Genomic DNA, 25976 nt, shown 5'->3' with positions numbered 1-25976 from the left:
TCCCCACAGGCCCAGCTCATGTACATCTTCAGGAACACGAGGGCTGCCTCAGAAGCGGGAAAAGGCAAGGAGAGGGGTTTCCCCCTAGAAACCCCAGAAAAGCCCACTGCCGCCCACCCTTGAGTTTATCCCCTTGTGACCCATCCTGGACTTCTGATCTACAGCCCTGGCAGGTAATACAGTTGGATCATTTTAAACCACTAATCGTGTGATTATGGCATCCATAGAAAACCAATACACTTTTAAATTAATACATTTAAAAAGAGAAACCACAACATTCTGCAAACCACAAGATCTTGGAAAGGCTACCGTCAATGACCCCAGGCAGTCTTGAGTCTGAAGGCTGATTTTCTAGTGGTTTCCCGTTTTTGGTTCCCTTCTGTGTTGCCAGGCTATGAAAAATTTCATCGACTGCCCATCTCTACATTGTCACAGGCTGATGGCGCCTGAAATAGGCTGCACCAGCCCTGGTGAGGGCCCCGGGCACCGCCAGGGGGGAGGGGTACGGGCTTCTCTCTTGGTGCACCCCCACCCCCACCCCCACCCCCTTGGCCATCATCTTCCCGGCCAGTGAGGTTTTATTGTACCAGTGTGTCCTTGGAATAGTAATCACCCTCTTTGATTATAAATGTTCATATATGCAGTAAATGTATATTACTATTATATTTTGAAATGGCCAATTTCCCTCCACATGGCTCATCATAATAAAAGAAATAAAAATCTCCTGTTGGCTAAAGGGTTAACCGTGTAGCTTTGGATTTTTTTTTTCCCCCCCGACTTGGAGACTCCCAACGTGCAGCGTGTTGGATGATCCTTTCACAAAAAGAATCAAGGGCGAGATGCCTGGGGTTTGAATGTGCGTTTGCTGTACATTCATAATAAATGCCGAACCGCATGGCACATTCATGGCTGCTTCTTGCTTGTAAATGAACTGCTGAATGAAAGTTTTGGGACTCAGCTCACCTCCAAGAGAGCGGTCCCTGTTCACACCGGTACCTGAACCAACAGTTCTTGAATTTTCTTGAAAAACTAGTTTTTCCTCTGTCCGTGACAGCGGTGCCTTCCTCCATGCATTTTGTAATCAGGCTGGCTTTTCTTTCTTTCTTTCTTCTTCTTCTTCTTTTTTTTTTTTTCCCACACTGCCGTTGGAATAAAGATCCCGCCTTTGATTGAAATGGAATCTTCCACTATTGAGCAAGCCTTTGTTGAATGAGTCATCGGGGCGGCTGCTCATTGGCTGAGGCCGCTGGAGCCAGGGGATTGCCTGGCACCGGCTGCAGGGCCCGGCTTCATTCACAGAATCACTGGCTCGCTGCTAGCCTTTCCATTCACACAAACAGCATCTCATTCACATTTTGCTGTTTTTGTCTGCTTCTAATGAAGAGCGGGGTTTGGGAATGATAGGGCGCTTTTGCTTCAGATTTGGGGGGGCTCTGCTGACCACCACCATCGGCGATGGGGTGTGCACTTGCCGTTGCTAAGCGAACCAGGGGAAGGGCAAGAATGAGTGCCCGCGCCCAGGGAGGGAAGCGGCGGCCGCCCTGCGTGCCTGCATCCCAGCGGCCGGCCTCACCTGCCTGCCAGGAGCCGCCCCACCTGCACCTGCTCCATAAAGCTCTGCAAGGCTGGGTGCCTCGTGTGGCACATGCCTAGTCGTGGGTGTGAGAAGGCAGGGCGCTAGAGAAGGCAGGTGGATTCATTTGCTTGCACAGAGTTGCCTGGAAATTTGGACAGGGAGGTTCCGCTGTGTCAGGTGGGTTATCTCAATGCATGACAGAGACCGGCAGGGCCCACGGTGACAGGGCTCAGCGGGCGTGAGGCTCGCCGACCTTCTGTGGGGCCGCCAACGCCCTGTTCTCCTAGCTGACAGGAAGGAGGCCTGCGCCTGTCCGTTGCAGCTGAGTCTGACTCCTGAAACGGATTTGCTGTGTAACCAGAGCAGCTGTATATTTTTTTCTTCCTTACTGCAGGGTTGCAAAGCAGCAACAGAAGACATACTGAAATGTATCTGTAGCGTTTGGTAGACATTTTTCCAGACCTTGAGCGCATTCAGTTGGGATAAAGCGTCAAGCCCAGCCCCCTTTCTGGAATGGATTTCTGGAGCCGGCTGCCATTCCTGAGAAGCCCTCTTCTTTTCTGGAAGTAGGTTTCCAACCTAACCCCAGCTGAGAAGGGCTCTGGTCATTAGCAGGGAAGGCATCCTGCTCTGTGCAGAAGTCCCTGCGCAGATTTGTCTTTCTTTCTTTTTCTTTCCTTTTTTTTTTTTTCCGGAGGCACTGCATTGCCACAAAGGCACTTGTCATGGCTGCTCTGTTGACTTGAAAAGAAAAAAGAAAAACCCAGGAAATCGGTATTTTGTGTTCACCTGGGAGTGAATATTCTTTTCTTTTCTGCCTTTTTAAAATTTTTAAAATTTTTTTTGGCTATTTACCAATTTCTGCTGCTTTCCAAATCAGAATTCATGAGGATCCGCTGAAGATCTTATTCTTAAAAAGGCTTCGTCACATTTTAACGCATGGCTGTCAGATCCTTAGGGGCTCACACCGAGGGCTGAACTGCGGGGGGGCTGGGGGGGGGGGAGGTGGGGGAAGGTGGGGAGGAGAGGAAGCCCCGGGCTCAGAAGAAGGGATTTCAGAAAGTTCCCCTGACCGTCTGAAGGGGCTGCACTGACCTCTGGCACAGATGCTGAGACCGGACGGGGTGGGGGTGGGGGGTGGCGGGGGGAGGGGATGGGGAGGCCAACAAGCAAAGGTTGGAAGGAAATGTCTGGGAATGTAGAAAAGGCAATCTGAGAATTGATTGGCTCTAGTGTGCTCTCAGTGGGTGTATGTGTGTTTTTTTTCCCTTCTTTTTTTCTTTCTCTCCTTTTTCTTTTTCTTTCTTTCTTTTTACTTCTTCTTCTTCTTCTTCTTCTTCTTATTATTATTATTATTTTGTGCTACAGGAAGTGATTTGCAGCGTTCCCTGGGCCTTTGTTGAGAAGGGTCTCCTCTGGAGTGAGTCACGCTCTCACAGTGCGCAGCCCGAGCCGCGGGGCGCTCCCCTTCGGAAGCGATGACTGGAGCAGCGCGAGCGTGCCGCCCTCCGCAGCCGAGCGCGGGGCCGGGGCTGCGCGGACGCGGCGGCGCGGGCCGCTAGCGGGGAGGCGGCGCCGCTGTTCCCCCTCCCCCCCCCCGCCCCCCCCCGCCGCCGCCGCCGCCGCCGCCGCCGCTGTCCCGGCCGCCGCGTCCCGCCGGGCCGCGCTCGCCCCTGCAGCGCCCGGGCGGATGCGGCCGGCCCACGGAGGGGCATGCTTCCACGCACCAAGTACAACCGCTTCAGGAATGACTCGGTGACATCGGTCGACGACCTTCTGCACAACCTGTCGGTGAGCGGCGGCGGCAAGGTCTCGGCGGCGCGCGCGGCCCCGGCGGCGGCCCCCTACCTCGTGTCCGGAGACGCGCTGCGCAGGGCGCCCGACGATGGGCCGGGCAGCCTGGGCCACCTGCTCCACAAGGTGTCCCACCTGAAACTCTCCAGCTCGGGCCTCCGCGGCCGCTCGGCGGCCAGGGCGCGGGCGGGCGCGCGGCTCTCGGGCAGCTGCAGCGCGCCCAGCCTGGCCGCCCCGGACGGCAGCGCGCCCCCCGGCCCCGGCGCCCCGGCCATGCGCGCCGCCAGGAAGGGCCGGCCCGGCGACCAGCCGCCGCCGCGCGCCCCGCACGCCAGCGACCAGGTGCTGGGGGCCGGAGTCACCTACGTCGTCAAGGTGGGTGCGGGCGCGCGGGCCGCGGGGTGGGTGGCCGCGGAGGCCGGCAGGCGCGCGCTCCTGGGCTAGCTCTCGGGGCCGCGGGGACGGGGCGCTGCGGGCGCGCCAGCTGCGTACCCGTGGGGAGAAGGTTCGCCATGGGGGACCTCGCTCTGGCCTGCTTTCTCCTGGGGTCCGCTCCTCTGCCCACTCGCTGCGCCATGTGTCCGGCCAGTGCCCCTGTGGGCACGGGCTCCTGTCCCGGGGACGTGGGCATCAGGCCCCGGGCAGTGAGCACACTTGGGAGCGCCGACCGCCCTGCCCTGGGAGATACGGGCGGCGGGACTACTTCTGCTGTGTCTGCCCCAAGAGGCAGGCTGGGTGCTCTGGCTCCCCCCCAGCTCCCAGCAGTGCAGGCCAAATGCTGGCTTGCTTTATGTAAGCCGCTGGTGCTCCCTTCCCCAGCAAGGTCTGCCTCGCCTTCCATACCTGAGGGTTCTGATTTACAGCAGCAGAGAATTGGGGACTCTTTTTCCCTGGGGCCGTAGTCTTCCATTTAAATAGGCCAAAAGGGGCTGAGCGTGGGCCTTGGAGCTAGCAGCTCCAGATTTTTCCTTCGACACAAAGAATTATACAGTCGTGCCCAGTGTGGTCCATAAAATTCCTCCTTTATGCAAGTATTTTATGCTGTTAAAAGAACGAATACCCAGCACCTGTCGGTCGGCCTGCCACAGGCTCCGGGCCTCCAGCCTGTTGGACGGTGGTGGGGAGCCATCACTGCGCTCTACAGCTGGGCCACGTCCTCCAGCCGGGGAGGGCTGAGCAGGCAGGCCACTCGGAAGCATGGCTGCTTGTTTGGAAGGGAACGAGACACACACTGTCTCCACGGTGTTGTCCAGCACACCGAGAGACCCGCAGGGCGTCTGGCCTGCACATACAGGCTACAGATTCAGTTTAACAAGCCAGCAGACACGTTCTCGATAAAATGTTGTGTCTCGGCAGTTTGGGAACCAAAATATTACAGGAAGCAGTTAACTGTGGACTGCAGTTAACTGCCTAAAAAGTACTGACAAAGGGCTGTTGTCCCCGGTGTTAAAAATGGGGCCCCCTCATCCCCTCGAGGCTGCTTTTAAATCGAATCTTCATCTCACCATATGAAAAAGGAGTAATATATGTTGAGGGATGCCGATCACCTTAAAATATGCATGTCTTCTTGAGTCTATGATAAAAGACAATGGTTTTTCTTCTTGTAGTCCCTCTTTAAATTACACAGCCAGGAGCCAAAACAAAAAGAAAGAAACAAACAAAAAGAAACAAAAAACCCTGACCACTTTGAGGTGAACTAGCAAGCACTGGAGAATATGTCTTCTAGTGTGTTAATATAATTGCTATCTAAGAAGCAAGCAAACAAACAAACAAACAAAAAAAGAAAGAAAGAAAGAAAGAAAAGAGCTTATGTTTAAAACAGACAGACCTTGGCAAAGCCAAGGTACCTATCGTGTGGAACAGAGAAGATCGTTTTCAAATGGAGGGAGAATTCTCAAACTTCTGCCTTTAAAGTTTTCCTTCAAAAACATCATTCCCTTTGCTTGGGGCTTTGCTCTTGCTTTTTGGAGAACGAAGGCAGACATCTAGTTCTAAAGGTCAGTCATGACTGGACTCAGATGAACATAGCCCACCAGGTCAGCTCTGCCGGGCCGTCTTACGGCTGCGACAACTCCAGCATCAGCTGAACTCAGGTGGATGGAAGGCTGGGTCTGCCCCAGCCTCTGGGTTCAGGGGTCACTTTATTGTGCCTCCAGTAAATGGCAGCAGTGCCCTGGGGGCACCCGGTGCTTGGTGCCATCGCCTGGTTCACCGTGAACGGTGGTCGTGTGAACTTAAGCTCAGGCTTCCCCGGAGAAGTTTGGAACCACGTAGCAAGGAGGTCAGATGCTAAGGACAATTTCTCGTGCACACGTTTGACTTACGTTATCACGTGGCCCTCTGTTGGTGCACGCTTCCTCATTGCCCGTGTTGTTGAGTTGAACATCATGGACTTATTTTCTTGAAAAATCACAAAACTGAAAAAAAACAATCGTAACGTGATATCGTTTGCTGATTTGTGAATAGTTTTATCAGTCTCTTGGCTTTACAAGATCTTGGGGAGAGAGAGAGGTAATCTCTAGTACATGACTGTACATTGCTTGTAAATCTAAAGGCTGTGGGTTTGGGGGAGGGTTTGATTTAAATTTACTTCTTAAATTTTTTTTTAATGTTTGTATATTTTTGAGAGAGAGAGAGAGAGAGAGAGAGCAAGTAGCATAGGGCCAGAGAGAGAGGGAGACACAGAATCTGAAGCAGGCTCCAGGCTCCGAGCTGTCAGCACAGAGCCGGACGTGGGGCTCGAACCCATGGATCGCGAGATCATGACCTGAGCTGAAGTTGGACGCCCAACCGACAGCCACCCAAGCGTCCCAATTTAAATTTATTTCTAAATTAAGGAACCCCCCCCCAAGTTTTCCTAAGTTCTGGAAAATTCATTTGCTATATAACAATAGGTGTTGCCCCCTGGTAGAGACACCTGCTACGACGCTTGAGGATATCATATACGAGGTTTGTTGTTTAAAGATATTTCAACTCCATCTAGTTACCTGGGAGGAGAGCCTGGAAGGGCAGGAGCCGGGTGGGTTTGACTCGCCTAGGAAACATCAAACTGTGTGAACAGCAGTTGTAGTGTTAATTAATGAAGGGTGTGGGATTGAAAGACGGAGAAGGTGCCTGGGAACAGGAGCTTTCAGAGCGTAGCATGTTGAGTTAGTCCTGCACATGTCACCACCAAGCCTGCTGCTGATATGGGTCCCGGCCACACAGAGCAGGGAGGCTCCTGCACACGAAGCCCCCCGGGTCTGGGTTTACGCTGGGAGGCCTCCTGGCAGTGCTCGGATACCCACCTCAGGGTGCCCAACCCTTGGCTTTCTCTTTTGGTCACACAGCAGCAAAGGACAATGGATATTTTCGTGACAGTTCCATTTTGTTTTTTTTTTAAACTTTTTTTTTTTCAACGTTTTTAATTTATTTTTGGGACAGAGAGAGACAGAGCATGAACGGGGGAGGGGCAGAGAGAGAGGGAGACACAGAATCGGAAACAGGCTGCAGGCTCCGAGCCATCAGCCCAGAGCCTGACGCGGGGCTCGAACTCACGGACCGCGAGATCGTGACCTGGCTGAAGTCGGCCGCTTAACCGACTGCGCCACCCAGGCGCCCCTTTTCTTTTTTTTTTTTTAAACTTTTTTTTTTTTTTTTTTTTTTTTTTTTTGTGACAGTTCCATTTTGAAACTACTTTAAATTTGGACGAGAAAGGCCCATAGAAATTGTGTCGCTTATGCTGCTGCCCACCTTAAAGTTCTACTGTCTGAAAGTCCAAGCCGGCTTCGCCTGAGTGCGCCTGGGGGCTGCCACGGGTCTTTGGCGGGTTCTGAGGCGATGTTTGCATGCTTCACGCACGGGCCCACAGAGTGAGCAGCTTAGGAGGGAGAGATAGGCGTGAACGGGAGGGGGGTTGCTTCCTTTTTTTTTTTTTTAATTCAAATTAGTTAACATACAGGGCAGTCTTGGCTTCAGGAGTAGAACCCAGTAATTCACCAATTACATACGACACCCAGTCCTCCTCCCCACAGATGCCCTCCTCAATGCCTGTCACCCATTTCGCCCACCCCATCAACCCTCAGTTTGTTCTCTGTATTTAAGAGTGTCTTACGGTTTGCCTCCCTCTCTGTTTTTATCTTATTTTTCCTTCCCTTCCCTTATGTTCATCTGTTTTGTTCCTTGAATTCCACATATAAGTGAAATCATATGATATCTTTCTCTGACTTATCTTGCTTAGCATAATACCCTCCAGTTCCACCTACACTGTTGTAAATGGCAAGATTTCATTCTTTTTCATTGCTGAGTAGTATTCCAGTGTGTGTGTGTGTGTGTGTGTGTGTGTGTGTGTGTGTGTGTGTATACCACATCTTCTTTATCTGTTCGTCAGTTGATGGATATTTGGGCTCTTTCCATACTTTGGCTATTGTTGATAGCACTGCTATAAACGTTGGGGTGCATGTGCCCCTTCGAATCAACATTTTTGTACCCTTTGGATAAATACCTAGCAGTGCAATTGGTGGGTCTTAGAGTAGTTCTATTTTTAGTTTTTTGAGGAAGCTCCACATTGTTTTCCACAGTGGCTGCACCAGTTTGCATGGGGGAGTCTGTTGCTAAGGAGAGCCGCTGGGCGCCAAGAGGAGCCTTCTAAAGGCCAGCACGGCCCGGAGGTTAGCCCTGACCCTGCCTGAGGGACAGCTGCACCCTGTGGGCTAGCGACACGCCCCAGGGTCCCCAAGAGACGGGCCCTCCCTGTAGCACATTACACCGCAGACTCAAAACAGGGAAAGAAGTGAGCACATTTAGGACCAACCCCAGTGCCCACGGCAAGGATTGGGGAGCCCAGGTGAGGAGCTCACCTCGGGGGCTCACCTGAACACCGAGACAGGAATTGTGTACCGGGTCCCTCGGGTGGCCAGATTCCCGTCCGCTCTTCCTGACAGTCCGAGTTACCGGCTGTTTGCAGGAGAGTCCAACAGCCCAAGAGCTACTGACTTTTCTCCTCCTGTGCGGGGCTGTGCTTCTCTCGGAATGAAGCCTTGTTTTTACAAGAGCTCTTTAAAAAATTATTTTGTTTCTCCCATTTGTGAATCTGATGATATTCAGGGCGGTAGAAATGATTTGTTTTATTTATAAATGTTCTATTGCTCTTTATTGATGGTCTTTAGAAACTTCACTTTCTCTGAATCTTCTAAACTGTTATTTTTTCCACTTGCCTCAGTGTCTATAAAAATACCTTAAATCTGGGGCACCTGGGTGGCTCAGACGGTTGAGACTTCAGCTCAGGTCAGGATCTTGCAGTTTGTGGGTTGGAGCCTCACATAGGGCTCGTTGCTGTCAGCCCGTCAACGCAGAGCCCGCTTCGGATCCTCTGTCCCCCTTTGTCCTCTGACCCTCCCCTGCTTGCGCTCTCCCCCCAAATCAATAAATATTAAAAAAATATTTAAAAAATACCTTAAATCTGCTTCGTCTCAGTGCTCTCCTCCTGTGACACCACGAGCAAGGGCATCGCAGAGCTCCTTCAGCACGGCCGCGGCACATGATCGCCGTGCGACTGATTGGATTCCGTTTTAATTCTAGATTAACAAATTGTTGTCTGATGTGCAGTGGAAACTTGAAAGTTGATTTTTTTTAAATGTTTTTTTGTTTATATTTGAGACAGAGAGAGACAGAGCATGAGCAGGGGAGGGGCAGAGAGAGAGGGAGACACAGAGTCTGGAGCAGGCTCCAGGCTCCGAGCTGTTAGCACAGAGCCCCACGTGGGGCTCGAACTCACGGAGTGTGAGATCGCGACCTGAGCTGAAGTTGGACGCTCAACCGACTGAGCCACCCAGGTGCCCTGAAAGTTGAATTTTTTTTAAATTGTTGAAAATCTCATAATATGTGGCTTCCATGTAAATATCATCCAAGTGGTTTGAAAAACAGTTTAAGAAATTATTTTGAGATTAAGAGGCAAAATTATTAGTTTAATCTACAAAGCGTACCATCTCTCTTTTTATGTGACACAAGTATAGCCAGTGTGTAATGTGCGTGTGCCCCGCACACCCACACACACTATACACACAGCATACACCACACTCACACCACACCCCATACACGAACTTACCACACACCATTTACACACACACAACACACACAGACATACATCAGATGACTTGTGATGACTTTGGACAGGGGCTGTTTTCTTTCTTGTTAGAAAACAGTAAATGTCAGGTTTCCAGAAATACCTGATCACTTCACTCGTTTTGTATTCGCGTCTAAGAGAGAATGGTTCTGGGGAAGATGAGCTGTTGCTCACGCTGGAATCCTGTAAGGAGTAGACGTGTGTCTTCCCCTCGTCTCCACTGCATTTCATCCCTGCGTGTCTGTCTTGTTTGTGAGGAACACGAGCCACGTGTTGTGTGCACACAGTCCTGGTAATGGAGGATGCCGGGGGGCGGGGGGGACTGTGCAAGCCCACGGACAGTCTGGCTTTCGAGCCGGGAGCTCGTCCCCAGGGCGTGTGGCTCCCGCAGCCTCACCTGGACACACCGCCTCCGCACGGGGACACGGCCTGGGTGGAGCCCGGAAGCCCGGACCCCGAGCCCCCTCGGGCCCCTCCGCGGTGGGGCTCCAGACCTCCCCGTGCCCCCACGGGAGGCAGAGGGCATGTGTGGAGGCCCGGCCCCCGTGGGAGCCGCTGCTGTCGCGGCATCCCCCGTCCCTGCGCCCCCAGTGAGCGGCCTGCACCTCGGTGTCCGGGCCTCACTCCTTGGGGTGGACACAGCCGGGCCCAGACCCCAGAGCGCCGCTGCCCCGGAGGTCTGGTGGCTTCCGAGGAAGTACGGTGAGGACTCAGCCCTTTAAGTGAAAACCGTCAAGGACCAATGACGTTAGATGGAATGATTTCGTTCAGAAGTCCGATGGCTTCGGATGAAATGGAGGGAAAAGACCAGTTGTGCGTATTTCCTGAGTAAAGAACAAAAAGAAAAATTTGAATTTCAGCGTAAACGTTCTGCAGTATGCAGTGAATAAGGAATATCTTCTGGGGAGGGAGGGGGCTTAAGTACAGGGATGGCCTACCGAGCGGCTGGAGGTCCCCCGTGGGGTGCGAGCACCTGACCGCTGGTCCCGCACGTGCGTAAGTACTGACTTCCAGTTGAGGCAGAATCACCACAAACTGTTCGTGCCTCCCCCCACCAGGGCCGGGACAGTGGCCGGGATGTGCCCCGTCTATGCCTCCCCCACCAGGGCTGCTGGAGCCCACATTAAGAAATATCTCCTATAACCCTAGTTTTCAAAAAAAAAAAAAAAAAAATTCTGAAATGGTCGTTGTATTTTCCCCGGGGCTTTTTCAGCATCTAGTGAGGTAAATATATATTTTCACCCTTTTTCTGTTAAATGGGGTGAATCATTTATCTCTGTAACATACGTGTCTCGGCTTCCCGACTGAGCGCTCTCTGCCACCGGCTTTTGTGTACAGAGGTCCACCCGGCGCCTCGTCAGGAGACACATACGTTCCCGATCGGCCCTCGAGCTCGTCTCTTGCCCCCCAGGCCCCAATACTGCAGCCGCAGGAAACCGCTGGTTTCCCCCCAAACCAGCGGCCCCTCTGGCCTTCGCTCAGTTCTTCCCGTCTGGGCCCTGCTCTCCACCCCGCCTTGGCCTTTATTCTAATGATGCTCTGGCAGCCTTCAGGACCCAGGGCTAAGGAGCTCTCCGTGAGGGCCCCAGGGCTCTGTGCCTCCACAGAATGAACCCGCCCCTGGGGCCCCTGAGGACCCAAGAGAAGTCAAAAGGCACCTGCTGTCAAGGAAGTCACTCCTGAGGGGGGTTCCGCATGTGACAAGGCCACCAGCCACAGCTGCGGGGACAGTGAGCCGCCAGCTCTTCCCAGGACCTCCCTGGGGACAGAGCCTCTGATCAGCAGGGAACAGTGGAGACGGGGGTCAGGTGGCTGTGGGGCGCCACGGAACGTGAGGGAGCAAAAGGTCAGGAGGGTCAGGACGGTCAGAGCAGAAGGTCAGGAGGGTGACCCGGGGCCTCTTTATGCGTAATTGGCTATTAAGAATGTAAGTCCAAAGAGGCACATTTTGGACTCTGTTCTGGTAAAAAAAATTCCTGGGTAATTATTCTTTCTGTGAACTGGCACGAAGGGAACGCCCACCCAGAGTCCGCTGGAGCTGCTCTGCGGATGGGCAGCGTTATTAGCAGACCCGAGGCTTCTCTTTAAAGCTAATTACAGGAAGGGTTCGGTAAGAGAAGCAGCTTTAATGAGAGCGTGAGTGGTCGTTATGGAGGTTAAATATTGTATAGCTTGACGTCAGCAGGGCGTGTCCACACAGAGGGCTAAACTGAGCACGTCCATGCGCCCCCACCTCCCGGGAGAGCCGGACTTAGGAAACAGAGCGGGGGAAGTAGACGCAGTGAGTGTTTCCGCGGCTCCCTTCGTCCCTCGCCTTGTGAGGGGATCGTCACTTCGAAGGAGGTTCGGGGCTATTTTCCAGAAGGAATGTATGATCCCCTCGAGCAGGAGAAGTTGCTGCATTTTAACAAGACAAAATTTCAGGGGCGCCTGGGTGGCTCCTGTGGGTAAGCGTCCGACTTCGGCTCAGTTCATGATCTCACGGTCCATGGGTTTGAGCCCCGAGTTGGGCTCTGTGCTGACAGCTCAGAGTCTGGAGCCGGCTTATGGATTCTGTGTCTCCCTCTCTCTCTCCCCCTCCCCTGCTCACATTCTCTCAAAAATAAATAAACATGAAAAGAAATTAAAAAAAAAAGAAACCTAAAAAAATTAAAAAGACAAAGTTTTGTGTTCAGTAAGGTGCTGGTGGCCTGGGGAGGGGCGAGCGGGCCTGGAACTAGCAGGAAAGGCTTCATGGAGGGCAGGGGTGTGTCCAGGGCCCCAGAGACTGACCAGATGTGTGCAGGAGGGGGCGGGGGATGCTCAAGGAGGGAGAGTCGGAGCAAGAAATGCCTCGGAGGTGACAGTGGGCCTGGCGTCAGCCCAGAGAGGGGGAAGACGTTCCACTCAGACTGGCCCGGGTCAGAGGGACACGAACATCAGCCACCTCCTGTTGGTGGCCGGGGCTGCGACCCCTTGGAATTGGGATGCTCCCCATCTACTGGAGGGGCCGGTCGGACGCTGTCCCTTCTGTCCCTCGGTGGCTCGCTGGTGCCTGCAGAGCTGATCTCCTTCCTTACCAGGTGACAGTCCCGAGGGTGTGTGGCCCCCTCCTCCTTTTCTCTAAGCTGACGCGTCTTCCTCGCTACTTCCTGCGTTGTCTGAGCCGCTCACATTCTAGCTGTGGACGACGAGGGAGAGACTCGGCTCACAGACGGAACGTGGTGGAATTGCGTTCGAGCGTGGCTCGGTGCATATTCTATTTTTAGAGTTCTGTCCTGTCCTGCGGACATTTGGGGCCTTGGTTCGCATGCACCTGCAATGGCGGGTTCGTCCGTCTCTGCCCAAGACACAGCTGCTCCTTGTCTCGAGAAGGTGGGTAGGGCTTTCCTACGGCTCGTCCGCTGTGGCCCGAGCCACACTTCCTTTTATTAAAGGGCTCAACGGAGACTCACCTGTGCCACCCACCCTCCCCCCACTGCCTCCCACAGGCCACCCCCGAGTGTCTCCAGCAGCATCAGCCTCTGTCAGAATCGTGGTTGAGAAGCCAGCGGAACTGTCCCTGGGAGTTATGCCACCCCTCACACAACTTCCCATAACGGACGGGGGTGGGGCGTGGATTGTGGTGCGTTCACACCAGGCGAAAACGTGCAGACGTTTATTTTTTAATTTTTTTATCTTTATTAATTTTTTGGGATGAGCACTGGGTGTTGTATGGAAACCAGTTTGACAATAAATTATATTTAAAAAAATTTTAAAAAATAAGTATGTTTTTTAAATGTTTATTTTTGAGAGAGAGAGAGAGAGTCAGAGCATGAGCAGGGAAGGGCAGAGAGAGAGGGGGACACAGAATCTGAAGCAGGCTCCAGGCTCTGTGCTTTTAGCACAGAGCCTGACATGGGGCTTGAACCCACGGTCCATGAGATCATGACCTGAGCCAAAGGCGGATGCTCAACTGACTGAGCCACCCAGGTGTCCCAATTAACATATTTTTTAATGTTTATTATTTATTTTTGAGAAAGAGAAATAGAACATGGGCAGGGGAGGGTTAGAGTGAGAGGGAGACAGAATCTGAAGCAGGCTCCAGGCTCTGAGCTGTGAGCACAGAGCCTGATGCGGGGCTCAAACCCATGAACCGTGGGAGATCATGACCTGTGCCGAAGTCAGATGCTTAACTGACTTAGCCACCTAAGTGCCCCAACATGCAGCCATTTAAAACAGAGAATTCGAGTCCTGTTATGGTTGACTGGAAAAGATTTTCACGAGAAACAGGAAGAAGAGCATGATGTAGCAATGTGTGTGCGACGTGAGCCCATTCTCGGGACAGAGACAAGTACAAAAATGCCTGTACGTGCCCACGGTCATAGTGGGAGCCTCCAGCAGCCCACCCGAGCCGTTCGTGGGCTTCGTGCAGAAAATCAGCAAGGATACACAAAACCGAGCAACAGTCAACAGCAGGGTCTAGCGGTTGCCCACGGACCACTCGTGCAGCCACAGCAGAATAAACGTTTTTGTCAAGGGCCCGCGGAACAGCTGACAAGGCAGACCCTACCTGGAGCTGTAGGACACATCTAAGCAAATTTAAAGTAATCGAAATCCAGAATGGATTCAAATTAGAAATTCATAAAGAAAGGCAACGGGAAAACCTCCCAACACTTGGAAATTAGGCAACAGGCCTATAAATAACAAAGGACAAAGGAGACATTTCAAAGGAGATGGAACAATATACAGAATTGAATACAGATGAAGGCACAGCGTATGAAAGTTTGTGCGCTGCGCGTTCCGACGGAGCAGGGAGGGGCATTTATGGCGCCAAATGCTTACGCTGGAAAAGAGGAAACGTCTCCAACCAATAATCTAAGGGTCACTGAGAAAGAAGAACAAAACAAACGGAAAGAAAGCCTCAGGAAAGAAAGAACACAGGTAAAGGCAGAAATCAATGAAGTGAAAAACAGGAAGTCAATAGGAAAAAAAAAATCAATGAAACATAAATCTGATTCTGTGAAAAAGAAAATCAATGAGATGGATAAGCCCAGCGAGACTGACCAAGATAAAAAGAGAGAAGACCCAGGTCACCACCGGCGGGCACGAAACGGGGCTGTCTGGACAGATCCCAAGACGCCTTCCGAGCCGGCCCGGCCCTGTTCGCAGCCTTTCCAGGGCAGACGCAGCTGACGGCTGCGTCCTAGGAGCAAGGAGAGCTGGGCAGCTCCGGGCAAAGGGCCTGTGGCGCTGCGTGGACGCAAAGCCAGGCCCCCACACACAGTGCTGTCCAGTGCACCAGAGGCCCAGGACTGAGACCTGTGGCCCGGTGGGTCTGCAGGAAAGAAGGCTCTTGGCCCCCGGCGCACACAGGGAGCTGAGCGGACCCTCCGGGACCATCCTGTCCCATAATCTGTTTGTTTATTTTGTGGGGGATGGGTGAAGAGAACCGGGGCCCCAGGGGAGACATGGCATGTTCTGGGACCAAGCGGCTAGCTCAGTGTCAGGGTGAGGACAGCGGCGGTAAATGAGGACACGCTTGAATAAAAAGGGCTGGTCAGCTTTGCCTCCTTCACACAGCAGCTGTGACGCGGCTTTAGCTGCAACACCAGCATGTATTTCTGGAGTATTTCTTCCCCCTTTCCCTTCGGCTTTGAAAAGCAGAGACGGCCAATCGCACTGCTGTGATTTTCAGACGAGACTGAGCACAGTGGTTTCCTTTGAAGCGAGCCCCGGTCATACTTCCTCCCTGTGACTCAGCGTCCTCGGCGTGCGCGAGACGGGTGACACATGCCTGCAGCCAGCATTTACAAGGGCTTCCTGGCTCCTTTGATAGAAGCCTATATGGCACTTGTGTTAGTATAATTTGCCCTGTGAGATGAAAGGTGAAGAGAGGAGGAAGCCTAGACGTGAGGGTTCGCTGTACCCAGGTGGCTGACGTCCTCCCTGTCGGGCAGTGAAAAGAAACCGGACAAGGGAAACAGGAAAGCGGAAAGCAGGTGGTCACCTGTGTCAGTGCCCGCTTGTCCCCACAGGCTGTCCCGGGCGCCCGCCCACGTGCCCGCCATGCAGGCACATGGCTGCTCGGCCGCTACAGCAGGTCCCCAGGGCTCTGGGCACGAGGGCCGCCTTTCACCTGCTGCTCCCCCAGGGTGCATGTGAGCCTCAGGTCCCTCATCTAAAGTGGGGGTGAGCACGGCGGTTGTCCACGAGGGCCCCAGGGCAGTGAGACGAGTGAGCATTTGCAGGTGGCCGGCCCCGGGCCTGCCAGGTGGCAGATGAGTGTTTCCTGTTCGGGCCGGCCGCGGCCCTCGTCCTGGAGTGCGGCTCAGTTGCCCAGAGCTCCAGGGGTCAGGACCGGCCTCTGCCTTCTGTGGGAGAGGTCAGAGGTCCCTTTATCCGAGAAAGAGTTCTGTCATGGGACAGGGCCCTGACGGCAGCCCTGGTCACCGTGCCTCCTGATGCAGGTGCCTCTGCCCCACAAGGCAGCGAGTCAAGAAAGGCGCAGGGGATGAGCCCCCTTCCTGGCCCCTGCTTTGGGGCCACAGCAGTGGCGGCACAGGCCCGTCTTGGAGGGGAGTGAATGATTCTGTAGGAACCCGCAGCTGGCGTTGAAGGCTTCGGGAGGAAGCCGGCTGAATGGTGGGAGCAGACGTGATCAGGGCGGGTGGGTCTGTGCGGCCGCAGCTGTGGGCATTGGTAAAGAGCTTGCCAGCAGCCCCAGAAGCCAGAGAACAGAGCCGAGCTGTTAGAGGGCTTCCCGTGGCATTTATCATAATGCCAAGTTGTGCCAGAGGATTGATTATAAATGATCTTCATGTTTTGATGCCCTTGGTATTTTCCAAAGTTTTGTACGATGAACACACGTTATTTGCCAGAAAAAGATGAGCATTAAAAATAATTTCAAGGGCTGTCTTAAAAGCAATGACCTTTTTTATTTTTTAATTTTTTAGTCAGTGCTGAATAAACCATGCAAGCTTAAATGTTCAGATCAGTGAGCACATTTACATGCACGGGACGTCCACCCGGGCACCTGCCTAAGACCTAAAGCAGATTCCCAAGCCCCTCCAGGCTCCCTCAAGCCCGAACAGTCAGTAGGGTGTCCAGCATTCTGACCTTTGCCACCATCGATGAGTTTACATCCATGACCTTTTAAATGAAAAAATCCTTACCAATATTGGTCATGTTAGTGCCGTTAGGTATGGCCGTTCCTTCAGTGTGGATAGTAACTTTCCAATAAATTCCAAGCTATTTTAGTTGATGACATTTGAACCCTGACTGCGTGGGTAGCAGCACCTGCATGGGTTCAGGAGCTCTGGTCCCCTCTGGTCCCCACTGGGGATTTGGAAGAGGTGAGGTTCACAAACCCGCCCCGGCCCTGGGTTCTCACAGGTGGTTAAGGGATGTTCTACCATGTCAGAAATGAGACTGGGGTAGGGGCATATTTATATTAATTTTATACCCCATATCCTATCTTCAACCCTGGCTGCCCAGGGCACAGTTCCTCCCATGTGGCCACCTCCCCAGTAGAATCTGAATCCGTCTAAGTCACTGGGGGTCGACTCCACAAGCAACAGAATCCTAGCAGGGCGATCATCGACTGTGACTGCAAATCCACAAGTCTGTGCACAACTGGATGCCTTTGTGTACTTTTAGTTAATAGTGTTTGGCTTTCTTTTATGGAAGTGACACCTGCTGATTGCAGAAAGAGTAGAAAATAGAGAAAAGGAAAAGAAGAAATTAAACTCAAGCGTAATCACAGCCTTCCATGATGACTTTTATTAAAATTTCCCTCATTTTTTTCCACCCTTTATTTTCATTTATGCAAAATTGAGATCAGCCTCAGCGATTCTCCAAATCATTAAATATTATCAGAAGGTATGTTTTTTAACAGTTGCATGATACTCTATGCTATTAATGTATTATAACTTCCTTAAACATTGTCCTATTTTTGAACATTGAGGCTGTTTTTATTTACCGTTATCAAAATTGAGAATTCAGTCACTCATTCATTCATTCATTCATTCAACAAATCGCACTGATTTACACTGTGTGTCTCGTTCTCAATACAATCAGGAATAAAAAAAGAGAGGTGGTCTCTTCTCTCCTGGAATTGATGTGGTGGTGGTGAAGAAGTCAGCAACTAACCAAATAAACTAGTCAAACGGGCTTAATTAAATAACTCATCAAGTAATTTAAAAATGCATCAATGCCCCCAAATAGCCAAAACTGAATTGATGAAGAAGCACGAAATTTGGGGGACTCACATTTTACGGACCAAAGTGTAGACACTTAGATCAGTGGAACAGAATTGAGAGACCAGGAGTAAGCCCATACATTTGTGGTCCGTTGATTCTTGAGAAGAGTGCCAGTGGAGAATTGTCTTTTCAGCAGATGGTGCGGGACAAGGGGATGTTCGCATGCAGAAGAATGAAGTTGGAGTCTTTCTTGCATCGTATAGGACCGTGAACTCAAAATGGATCAAAGTCCTGAATGTCAGAGCTACAAGCACAAAACTCATAGAAAACACACAAGGATTAATATTTGTGACTTTGGATTAGGCAGGGGTTTCTTAAATATGGCCCCACAAGCACAGGGAGCAGAAGGAAAATAGATAAATGGAACTTTATGAAAATGAGAAACTTAGCCACAAAAAAGCGCGGTCATGCTGAATGAAATGAGCCAGAGGTACGTGACTTCATGGAGGGTCTAAAGTCCGAAGGTGAGCGGCAGTTGTCTGGATGGGGTGGGAGGAAGGTGCTCTGGATAACAGGGCACAGTGAGAAGGGTCTCGGAGGGATGGGGGTGGGGGCAGGACCTATTCCGATTGTACATCGTTTCCCTGGATTGGGTGGAAGAGACAGGGCATTGAATTGTCAGTAACACGTCATTTATGAGGAGTAAAGTTCATTGTAAAAATTATGATACTCGGATGAATTACAAAATGCAAATGAATCACCCGTAACGGCATCCTGAGAGCTGGCAAAGAGGGAGGGGAAAGATGCTCTCCCACACCGTGAGCCGATGTGTCAGTTGGAACAAGTTTTATGAAAAGCCGATTGGAAATGCCTTTTGCAGGACCGTGCTGAGGATGTATAGTCAGTGTTCGGAGTACAGTATCTATCACTCGTGGAGGTGATGCGTTAGCGTAATGCTGCTTGCTTAAACCCCACGCGGTCTCCTGTGTTTCTCACGGTAATCTCACCCTACGCTCGAAGAAACAGGCACTCAGAGTGTCCAGTGATTTGCTGAGGCTCGCCCCGGTGGTCAGCCACGAAGTGAGTCTGTAACCTAGGGCTGTGTGGGTCCCAAGTCCACTCTCGCCTGGCTAGCGAGCGAAATGCAGAAATCTGTGCACGTTTTTCAGGGCCTTGTTTTTGGCCCGACCAGCAACTATGGTCTCATGCTTTTCCACGGACAGAAGACAGAGGAGTGAAATTGGAAGCCAGTGGTTTGTCTTACTCACTTTTATACCAGTGCTTGACGCATCCAAGCGCCAAGGGTTGAATTGTGGAATTATGGTATCCTTGCCTTAAAAGGGTGCATGCCAGTTGGTAGCATTCAGGCTCAGAGATTAGGTAGTTAACTCACAGAATACATATTCATCTTAGAATTATAAATAATCATTGGGAAACTCTAAGCATGTGGTTAAATGGGGAAAATGTCAACCCATTGACCTTGTAGGAAATGCACCTGTAGCCCCAGCCGCAGGTGACCTGTACCTGTGTCCAGGACGCTGCCCTAGATGGGGAAGAATTGGCCTCCAGGTAAACTGAGAGCAGATGTTGAAATTTATAGCTGTAGGGTTATAGGATACGTGTTATTCCCTGAAAAGAATTTTTTTTTTTGAGATAATGACAGACATGCCCGTTGCAGATAGAATGTAGTTTTGCTCCTCTCTTCCTTTGCTGGGGTGAGTGTCCCCCCCTTTCCCACACTGCTCCTGAGCTGTCCGTGCGCACTCTCTCCCAGTCACTTGTACTAATTCAGCTACGGGGAAAGGCCTGTAGAACAGTCCTATCTGTATTCCAGAATAATTTCAGGGAAACACAGAGAATGTTGAAATATATTACGTATCAGAAACCAGCACAAATGGGTGCTAATAAGTGAAATAAAAAGTTAATAGAAAATTATGGTTCGTGAGCCTCCTGCGTGATCAAATGAAGTGTTATACACTGTCTGCTTCTGATCACTGGAGGGACCGGAAAGCATCTCTAACCTCGTTAGCCTTGGTGAATGCGCCCAACACACATTTATTTTGTACCCATCACGTGTGAGACGCTTGGAAAGCGGAGAGGGAGAAAGGCCCGGCCCTGCAGTCTTCTCGGTGACGGCATACAGACGGGTGCAGATTTGGGGACGATGGCACAGAGCACTAGCTCAGCACTTTGGAGGGGGCGCTGGGGTCTCAGGCGTTGACAGTCAGGGAGGGATGGCAGTGAGAGAGAGCCTTTAAAGGTTTAAATTTCCCCTGTTTCGAATCCCGGCAGCGTGACTTTCTTACCCGGTAAGTACCGAGCGTCCGGTATAACAGTGAAGGGGCACCGTGCACACAGGCGTGGGTTCCGTGGACGCAGAACACAGAACGTGCTCTCACGGGATAAGGAACGCTATTGCCTTAGGCAGGGAGGGGCCCTTTCTCCGAGTCTGATCTTCGATGGGGATCACTGACGATTGGCATGGTTCGGGAAGGGGAGGAGGGAAGGAGTTGGGAGGGAAGGGGGGCTTGCAGGCAAGGGAGATCACATATTTCCCACAGGCCGTGGGACACGTGGCACGGGTGGGGGTGGGGAGTTGGCAGGTGAAGCGACTCCACTGCTATTTATCCATCACACTGCTGGTGGACACTTGGTTTTCTTTCCAGTTTAGGGGTTTCATGCACAGTGCTACCGTGAGTACGTTTGTGCATTTATGTGGCGGGCAGATGGGTCCATCTCTCTCTTCTCAGCGGAGATGCTGGCTCATGGGGAATGCACACGTCCAGCTTCGGGAGAAAACGCCGCACGAGTTTGCCCCAGTCGTCACTCCTGCCAGCACGTGCATTTACCCTGCCATCGATGACATCAGTCGGCTTTCCTGTGTATCCGCCACTTGAAATTACCTTAAAGCGTAATGTGCAATAATGTGCAATTTGAACTAGTATTTTTCTTTTTTTTTTTAATTTTTTTTTTCAATGTTTTTTTTTTTTATTTTTTTATTTTTATTTTTGGGACAGAGAGAGACAGAGCATGAACGGGGGAGGGGCAGAGAAAGAGGGAGACACAGAATCGGAAACAGGCTCCAGGCTCCGAGCCATCAGCCCAGAGCCTGACGCGGGGCTCGAACTCACGGACCGCGAGATCGTGACCTGGCTGAAGTCGGACGCTTAACCGACTGCGCCACCCAGGCGCCCCTGAACTAGTATTTTTCTACACTAGCTCTGATGTCTGCAGTTAACCAGTGTTCTGCCCCAAAGGGGGCGATGTGGAGGAAGTAGGGGTGTCTCCTGGAGACTCTGAGCTTAAATCATTCATAAAACGGCCCCATTCAGAATCTTAGTCTGGATGTGCCCTAAGTGTTTAGCCGTGGGTTTATTGGTAAACATTCGAGAAGGGGGCTCACATTGTCATTCTGTGCTGGCAGCGAGGCAATGAATGTTTTGTACATACAATTTCACACACTGACGCGTGAATAAAGCTCTACAAATGAAGTTGCTGGGTCAAAGGGAAACACATTTTCCATTTCCATAGATACTTCCAAAGAGTCTTCCAGAAAGGTTTCACCAAATTACACACGCTAGAGGAACATGAGGGAGGGCCCTCACCCAGTGTGACTGCTCAGCTGGGTGGAAAATTATCTTTTTGTTTGGCATTTATTTTAATTGCTGTGATCGCTAGTCTTTACGGACACGTTGGTCAGCTGTTTGTCTTCCTCCGTGAATTTCCGGTTCGTTTCCTTGCCCATTTTTTTTTTCTCTTGAGTGGATGCGCTTCCTTAATGACTCATAGAAACTCTTTGGGTAGTCTGGTCATTAATTTTTTCCCCCGGTTAAATTTATTGCATTTTTCCTAATCATGATGTTTATGTCGCTAGTCTTTTCTTACAAATAATTTATCAGTTTTCTTGGGTTTACCGTATGGCCTTTGAGTTTTAGGTCGTGTTACAGAAATAGTATTCTGGGTTTTCTTATAATGCTTTTGTAAGTTTGTTCCTTAGCTTGAGCTCGTTAATCCTTCCGAGATTTATTTTCGGGGATGGGGTAAGGAGAGCCTGCCGCGTGTGAACAGCACACGGCGTACCCGACCTTACTGAGCAGCATGGGCTCTTGTGAGCCCATCACGTACTCAACGTTTATTGGCCCCTTATCTGTTCATCAGTGGTTCCCACAGATACATCTGCCCTTTTCTTCTCCACCCCTTTGAGACGGGGAAGCTCTCCCATGAGAGAAAAAGCTGGTTTTTTTAACTTTGCTTCTTTTCCGGCTTGTATCTTGCTAGGACCTGTACCCCCACCCCACTGTCCATATGCCTTGTGATGCAGACGGTGATTGTCCTCCTTGTAAGGGACAAGGAGTTAGTGATTTCTCTAGAGCAGATCACATCTGAGCAAGGGCCATGTGCGACCGACTAGAAACCATCGCACACGTATTCCAGACCTCCAAGCTAGACACTTTGACACCAAGGCCCCCTGCTCCAAGGAATAACACCTGGGCCCTTGTCTTTGTTCTCACTTGTTCCTGGATGCCTGAGGGGACATGTGCACCAGGCCACCATCTAGTAGAAACCCCCAGATCCAGAATAAAGACGAGACTCCCTCATTTCCCTTCTGAGTCTCCTGGATGCTCCGTCTGTATCTCTCTATACGTGTTCACTAAACTCAGCTCTCACTTCCTGCTGGCTTGCGTTTGATTTCCATCCTTTGTGCAGCCCAGGGCCCTCTTGGCTGGTCCCGTGGGAGCCCCTCGGGGTCCCCGGCCTCTCCCGCATCACCACACTCCGTGCAGGATTGTTCCCAAGTCAGCTTCATGGAGTTATCACTGGTTCTTTGTCATTTTCATCTTCCTCGGAAATTTATTTGCGTTCTTCAAAGTCTTCCTTTATGATTACACGTTGGAATTAACTTTTCATGCAGTGGGAAAAAAATCCTGTTGAGACTTCATGTGGCATCCCACTAAGATTGTAGATTAATTTGGGGGAGAATTGGCATGCTTTTAGTATGGAATCTTGCAGCCCAAAACCATGATACGTCTGCTCACATATTTATTCATCCTTCATGAGGGCCTTCTTTTATTTATTCATCCTTCATGAAAGGTTTTCTTCAATTTGGTCTTGCACGTTTCTTAAGCTTATTTCGTGTTTTGTTTCCTACGATTGTGAGTGAGTTACTCTCCTGGTTATATCCCTGGTTTATTTTGCTGGCCTTTGCCTGGGAGAGAATCTGCTCTGTCTTTTCAGTGTTGTCTTTGTGACCTCACGTGACTTACACAACTTATTCTTAACCAGTGTGAAAGCTTTGACTTTTAATTGGTGGGTTCAGTCAATCATGATTATTACGATTACTGAGATGTTTGGGCCCATTGCTGATGTTTCAGTTTATATTTTTCTCTGTCTTTTATCTGTGCATTTTCTGATTTCCTCCTTCTTTCTGCTGGCTGGAATGATTTTACTTGTTTCCTCCTTCTGTTCTCTAGCAGTTTTGGCGGGGAGGGGGCCAGTCATCCTGTTTTTTACAGTGTTTTACAATTTTTTTTGAGAGAGAGAGAGGGCACAAGTGAGCGAGGGGCAGAGAGAGAGAGAGAGAGAGAGAGAGAGAGAGAGAGAGAAGCAGGGCTCACCCGACTCCAGGCTCAAGCTCAGGAACCATGAGATCATGACCTGAACTGAAATCAGATGCTTAACTGACCGAGCCACCCAGGCGCCCCAGGGTTTTACAATTTTTTGCACGCATGTAAACGTACATTGTTTTTGCCGCTACGGTTAATCAGTTCTGTGCTGCCTCCACAACACACAGTGGTGCCCAACGTGCCCAGTGTGCCCAGCGTGCATTTTCTGATTTCCCCCTTCTTCTCGCTGGCTCCAGCCTCTGTGTCTGCCCTGGCCAGCTGAGTCGGGGTCTTCTGAGATTTCGTTCCCTGTCACTGTAAAATAGATGTTTAAAGTTACGCGTCAATAATTATTAAGCATCAGATGTACCTGTGACTCTTGTTGATTCTTTCCTTATTCTTTTTCTCCTAGCCCACGTCCTCCTGTGTTTTGTATTCATTGTTCTTCTGGAATAATTCTTTCAGGGAGTGTCTGGGGGTGGTTAGCTTTCTGAGTCCTGGCTTTGTCTTCCCACTTGAATGCCAGTTTGGGTGGATGTAAGATTCTCAGCTCAATACTTCTCTTCTGACTTCCCGAGCGGGCAGGAGAACTCTCTGTAAGTAGCTGGTGTCTCTTCCCCTCACGGAGCACTCACAGGATATCTCTGTCTGGGTCCTTTTGTCCTGAAACGTGGCTTCCGTGCATCCACGAGTGGGTCTTTTCATCTTTCTTCTATGAGCCTTGAAAATATAGACACTCCCGTCTCCCTCCAACACTGAACATTTCATTCTCTTTGTTCTTGAATTATTTCTTCCCCCCCTGTTTTTGTCTCTCCTTTTACTGGAACTCCTATGATGCAGATGCAGGAACTTTCCGATCCAGACTCCAAGACTTGCACTTTCTTTTGTGAGCCCATCTTTCAGTCCCACTGGGAGGTTTTCTCTGGTTTGGGGAGGTTTTCTGAGTCCCATTGTTCAGTTTTCGTAATTCTTTGTGCATCTCTGGAGCCCAGTGATTGAGTTTTCTGTTTATACCTGCAATTCGATAGACTTTCTCTCTGCTGGTGAAAACCAGATTAGAAGTACAATGGAAAAATCAAAATGTCACCCTCACTGGTAACCAAAATTAAAAAAAAAAATGTGTTGGAATACGTTGGAGAAGAAAAGTACAGGGTAAATGCCATAAAACCCACAAAGTCTTCCCAAAGGCAATAAATAATATCTAAAATGGAGACACTCCAACGATCATGGATAAAAAGCTTAACGGCAAATATAAGTTCTTCTCAAGGTAATATGAAATCTCAAACAGAAGCCAGTTTTTGAGTGGTGGAGGGATTTCAGAACATGATTTTAAAGTTCTTCAGGAAAAATATACACAAAAGATGTGGGATTGACACACGAAGTATAGCAGAATAGAGCTCAGGTAGAGGTCCACACCGAAAATAAGAATGTAATATACCACGAAGTTGGCACATCACTGCAGAAAGACTTGGGTGAACTACTAGGTCAGTGGTACTGGTGTAAATCACAGTCCCTCTGGAGGCCAACTTTATTGACTCACGCCGCGTCCTGTACAGACAAGTGAATTCCAAATAGGTTAAAAAGCCAAATGGAAAACATTACCGAAAACACTTAAAGAAGTGAATGCGTAGATAAATCATAAATCAATGTTGTGAAATACCATTTAGGAGAATATTGTGCCCTTCTCGTGCAAGACAGGACCCTCCAGAGCCATACAGAAAATGACAGACATGTGGTTACAGGAATTGGTACAGTGTTTAACTGCAGGAACAGTTTGTGTTAGGTAAAATGCAGACACCATCAAATGAGAAATGACCGAATGGGAGATTATCATCCCCTTAGTCTATAATAGAAAGATAAGGAATATAATAGGAAACTGGGCCCAAGATCAAAGCAGTTAGTTAATGGAAAAAGGGGTGAAAATGGCCAACACACATGCGAGATGAATCACATTGCCTTATAGACATCAGGGAAATGCACATCGGAACGAGGATGGGATACTTTTGCGCGTGATAGGCAGAGATTCGGAGATTGATGCTGTATCGTGTTATGAGGGGTAGAAATAAGTTTCCTTAAATATTGATGGTAAGAGGGCAGATTGCTTCAGACCTGGGGGGCATGATTCAGGTCTGTGACACTCGTAGTGACCCTCACCTAGCACTCCAGGGTGGCAGTGGTGGTGGTAATCCTGTGACTTCCTGGAGTTGGTCATGGTCTTCGTGTAACTTCGGGACAGCTGCCGTGGTTGTATTCACACAATGCTGACAGCGGTAGGGGCAGTGACGTGGCTGGTGGTGGTGGCGGTACTTACATTACACACGACTGCAGGGGTGGGGGTTGTGGTTCCGTAAATGCGATGGTCATGGTGCTCACAGAATTCCATATTGTTGGTTGTGGTCCATGTGTAACTGTGACGGTGTTGGAGGTATTCACGTAAATCGACGACATTGCGGTTTCCACACAACTGTGTTAGTGGAGGGATGCACGTTCGTCACGGTGTTGACATAATTGTGCAGTGCAGCGCAGCGGTGGTATCCACAAAACCACAACATTGGTGGTAGTGGTGTTCATATAGTTCTCCTACCGTGGTGGTGGTATTTGTCATGGTGGTCACATATGCCTACTGTGGTGGTCATGATATTCCATACCTGCAGTGGGGTGGTGGTGATGGCATTCAGATGTCACTGTGGTGTCGGTCGTGGCATCTCCATAACCCTGTGGTGTTGTCACGGTAGTACATA

General features: G+C 50.5%; 1 protein-coding gene across 5 annotated transcripts in view; it reads left to right on the top strand.

The window, feature by feature from the left end:
* The first annotated feature begins 1300 nt into the window (after nucleotides 1-1300).
* SHC3 (SHC adaptor protein 3) overlaps nucleotides 1301-25976 on the top strand; it is a 104032-nt gene continuing 79356 nt past the window's right edge. Inside the window, exons 1-3 of one of the 5 annotated variants that reach the window (XM_053907718.1) lie at nucleotides 1301-1690; nucleotides 1971-2142; nucleotides 2945-3745. In XM_053907718.1, the coding sequence (XP_053763693.1) occupies nucleotides 3290-3745 (456 nt within the window). In that variant the 5' untranslated portion in view covers nucleotides 1301-1690; nucleotides 1971-2142; nucleotides 2945-3289. Of the gene's footprint in view, nucleotides 1754-1970; nucleotides 2143-2285; nucleotides 2351-2737; nucleotides 2826-2944; nucleotides 3746-25976 lie in introns of those variants that run through there. The other 4 variants (XM_053907717.1, XM_053907719.1, XM_053907720.1 and 1 more) reach the window with 4 other exon arrangements.

Source organism: Panthera pardus, unplaced genomic scaffold (assembly GCF_024362965.1).
Source record: "Panthera pardus isolate Hobbes unplaced genomic scaffold, ASM2436296v1 HiC_scaffold_20, whole genome shotgun sequence".
Lineage (NCBI taxonomy): Eukaryota > Metazoa > Chordata > Mammalia > Carnivora > Felidae > Panthera > Panthera pardus.
This window is presented reverse-complemented; position numbering and strand designations above follow the sequence as displayed.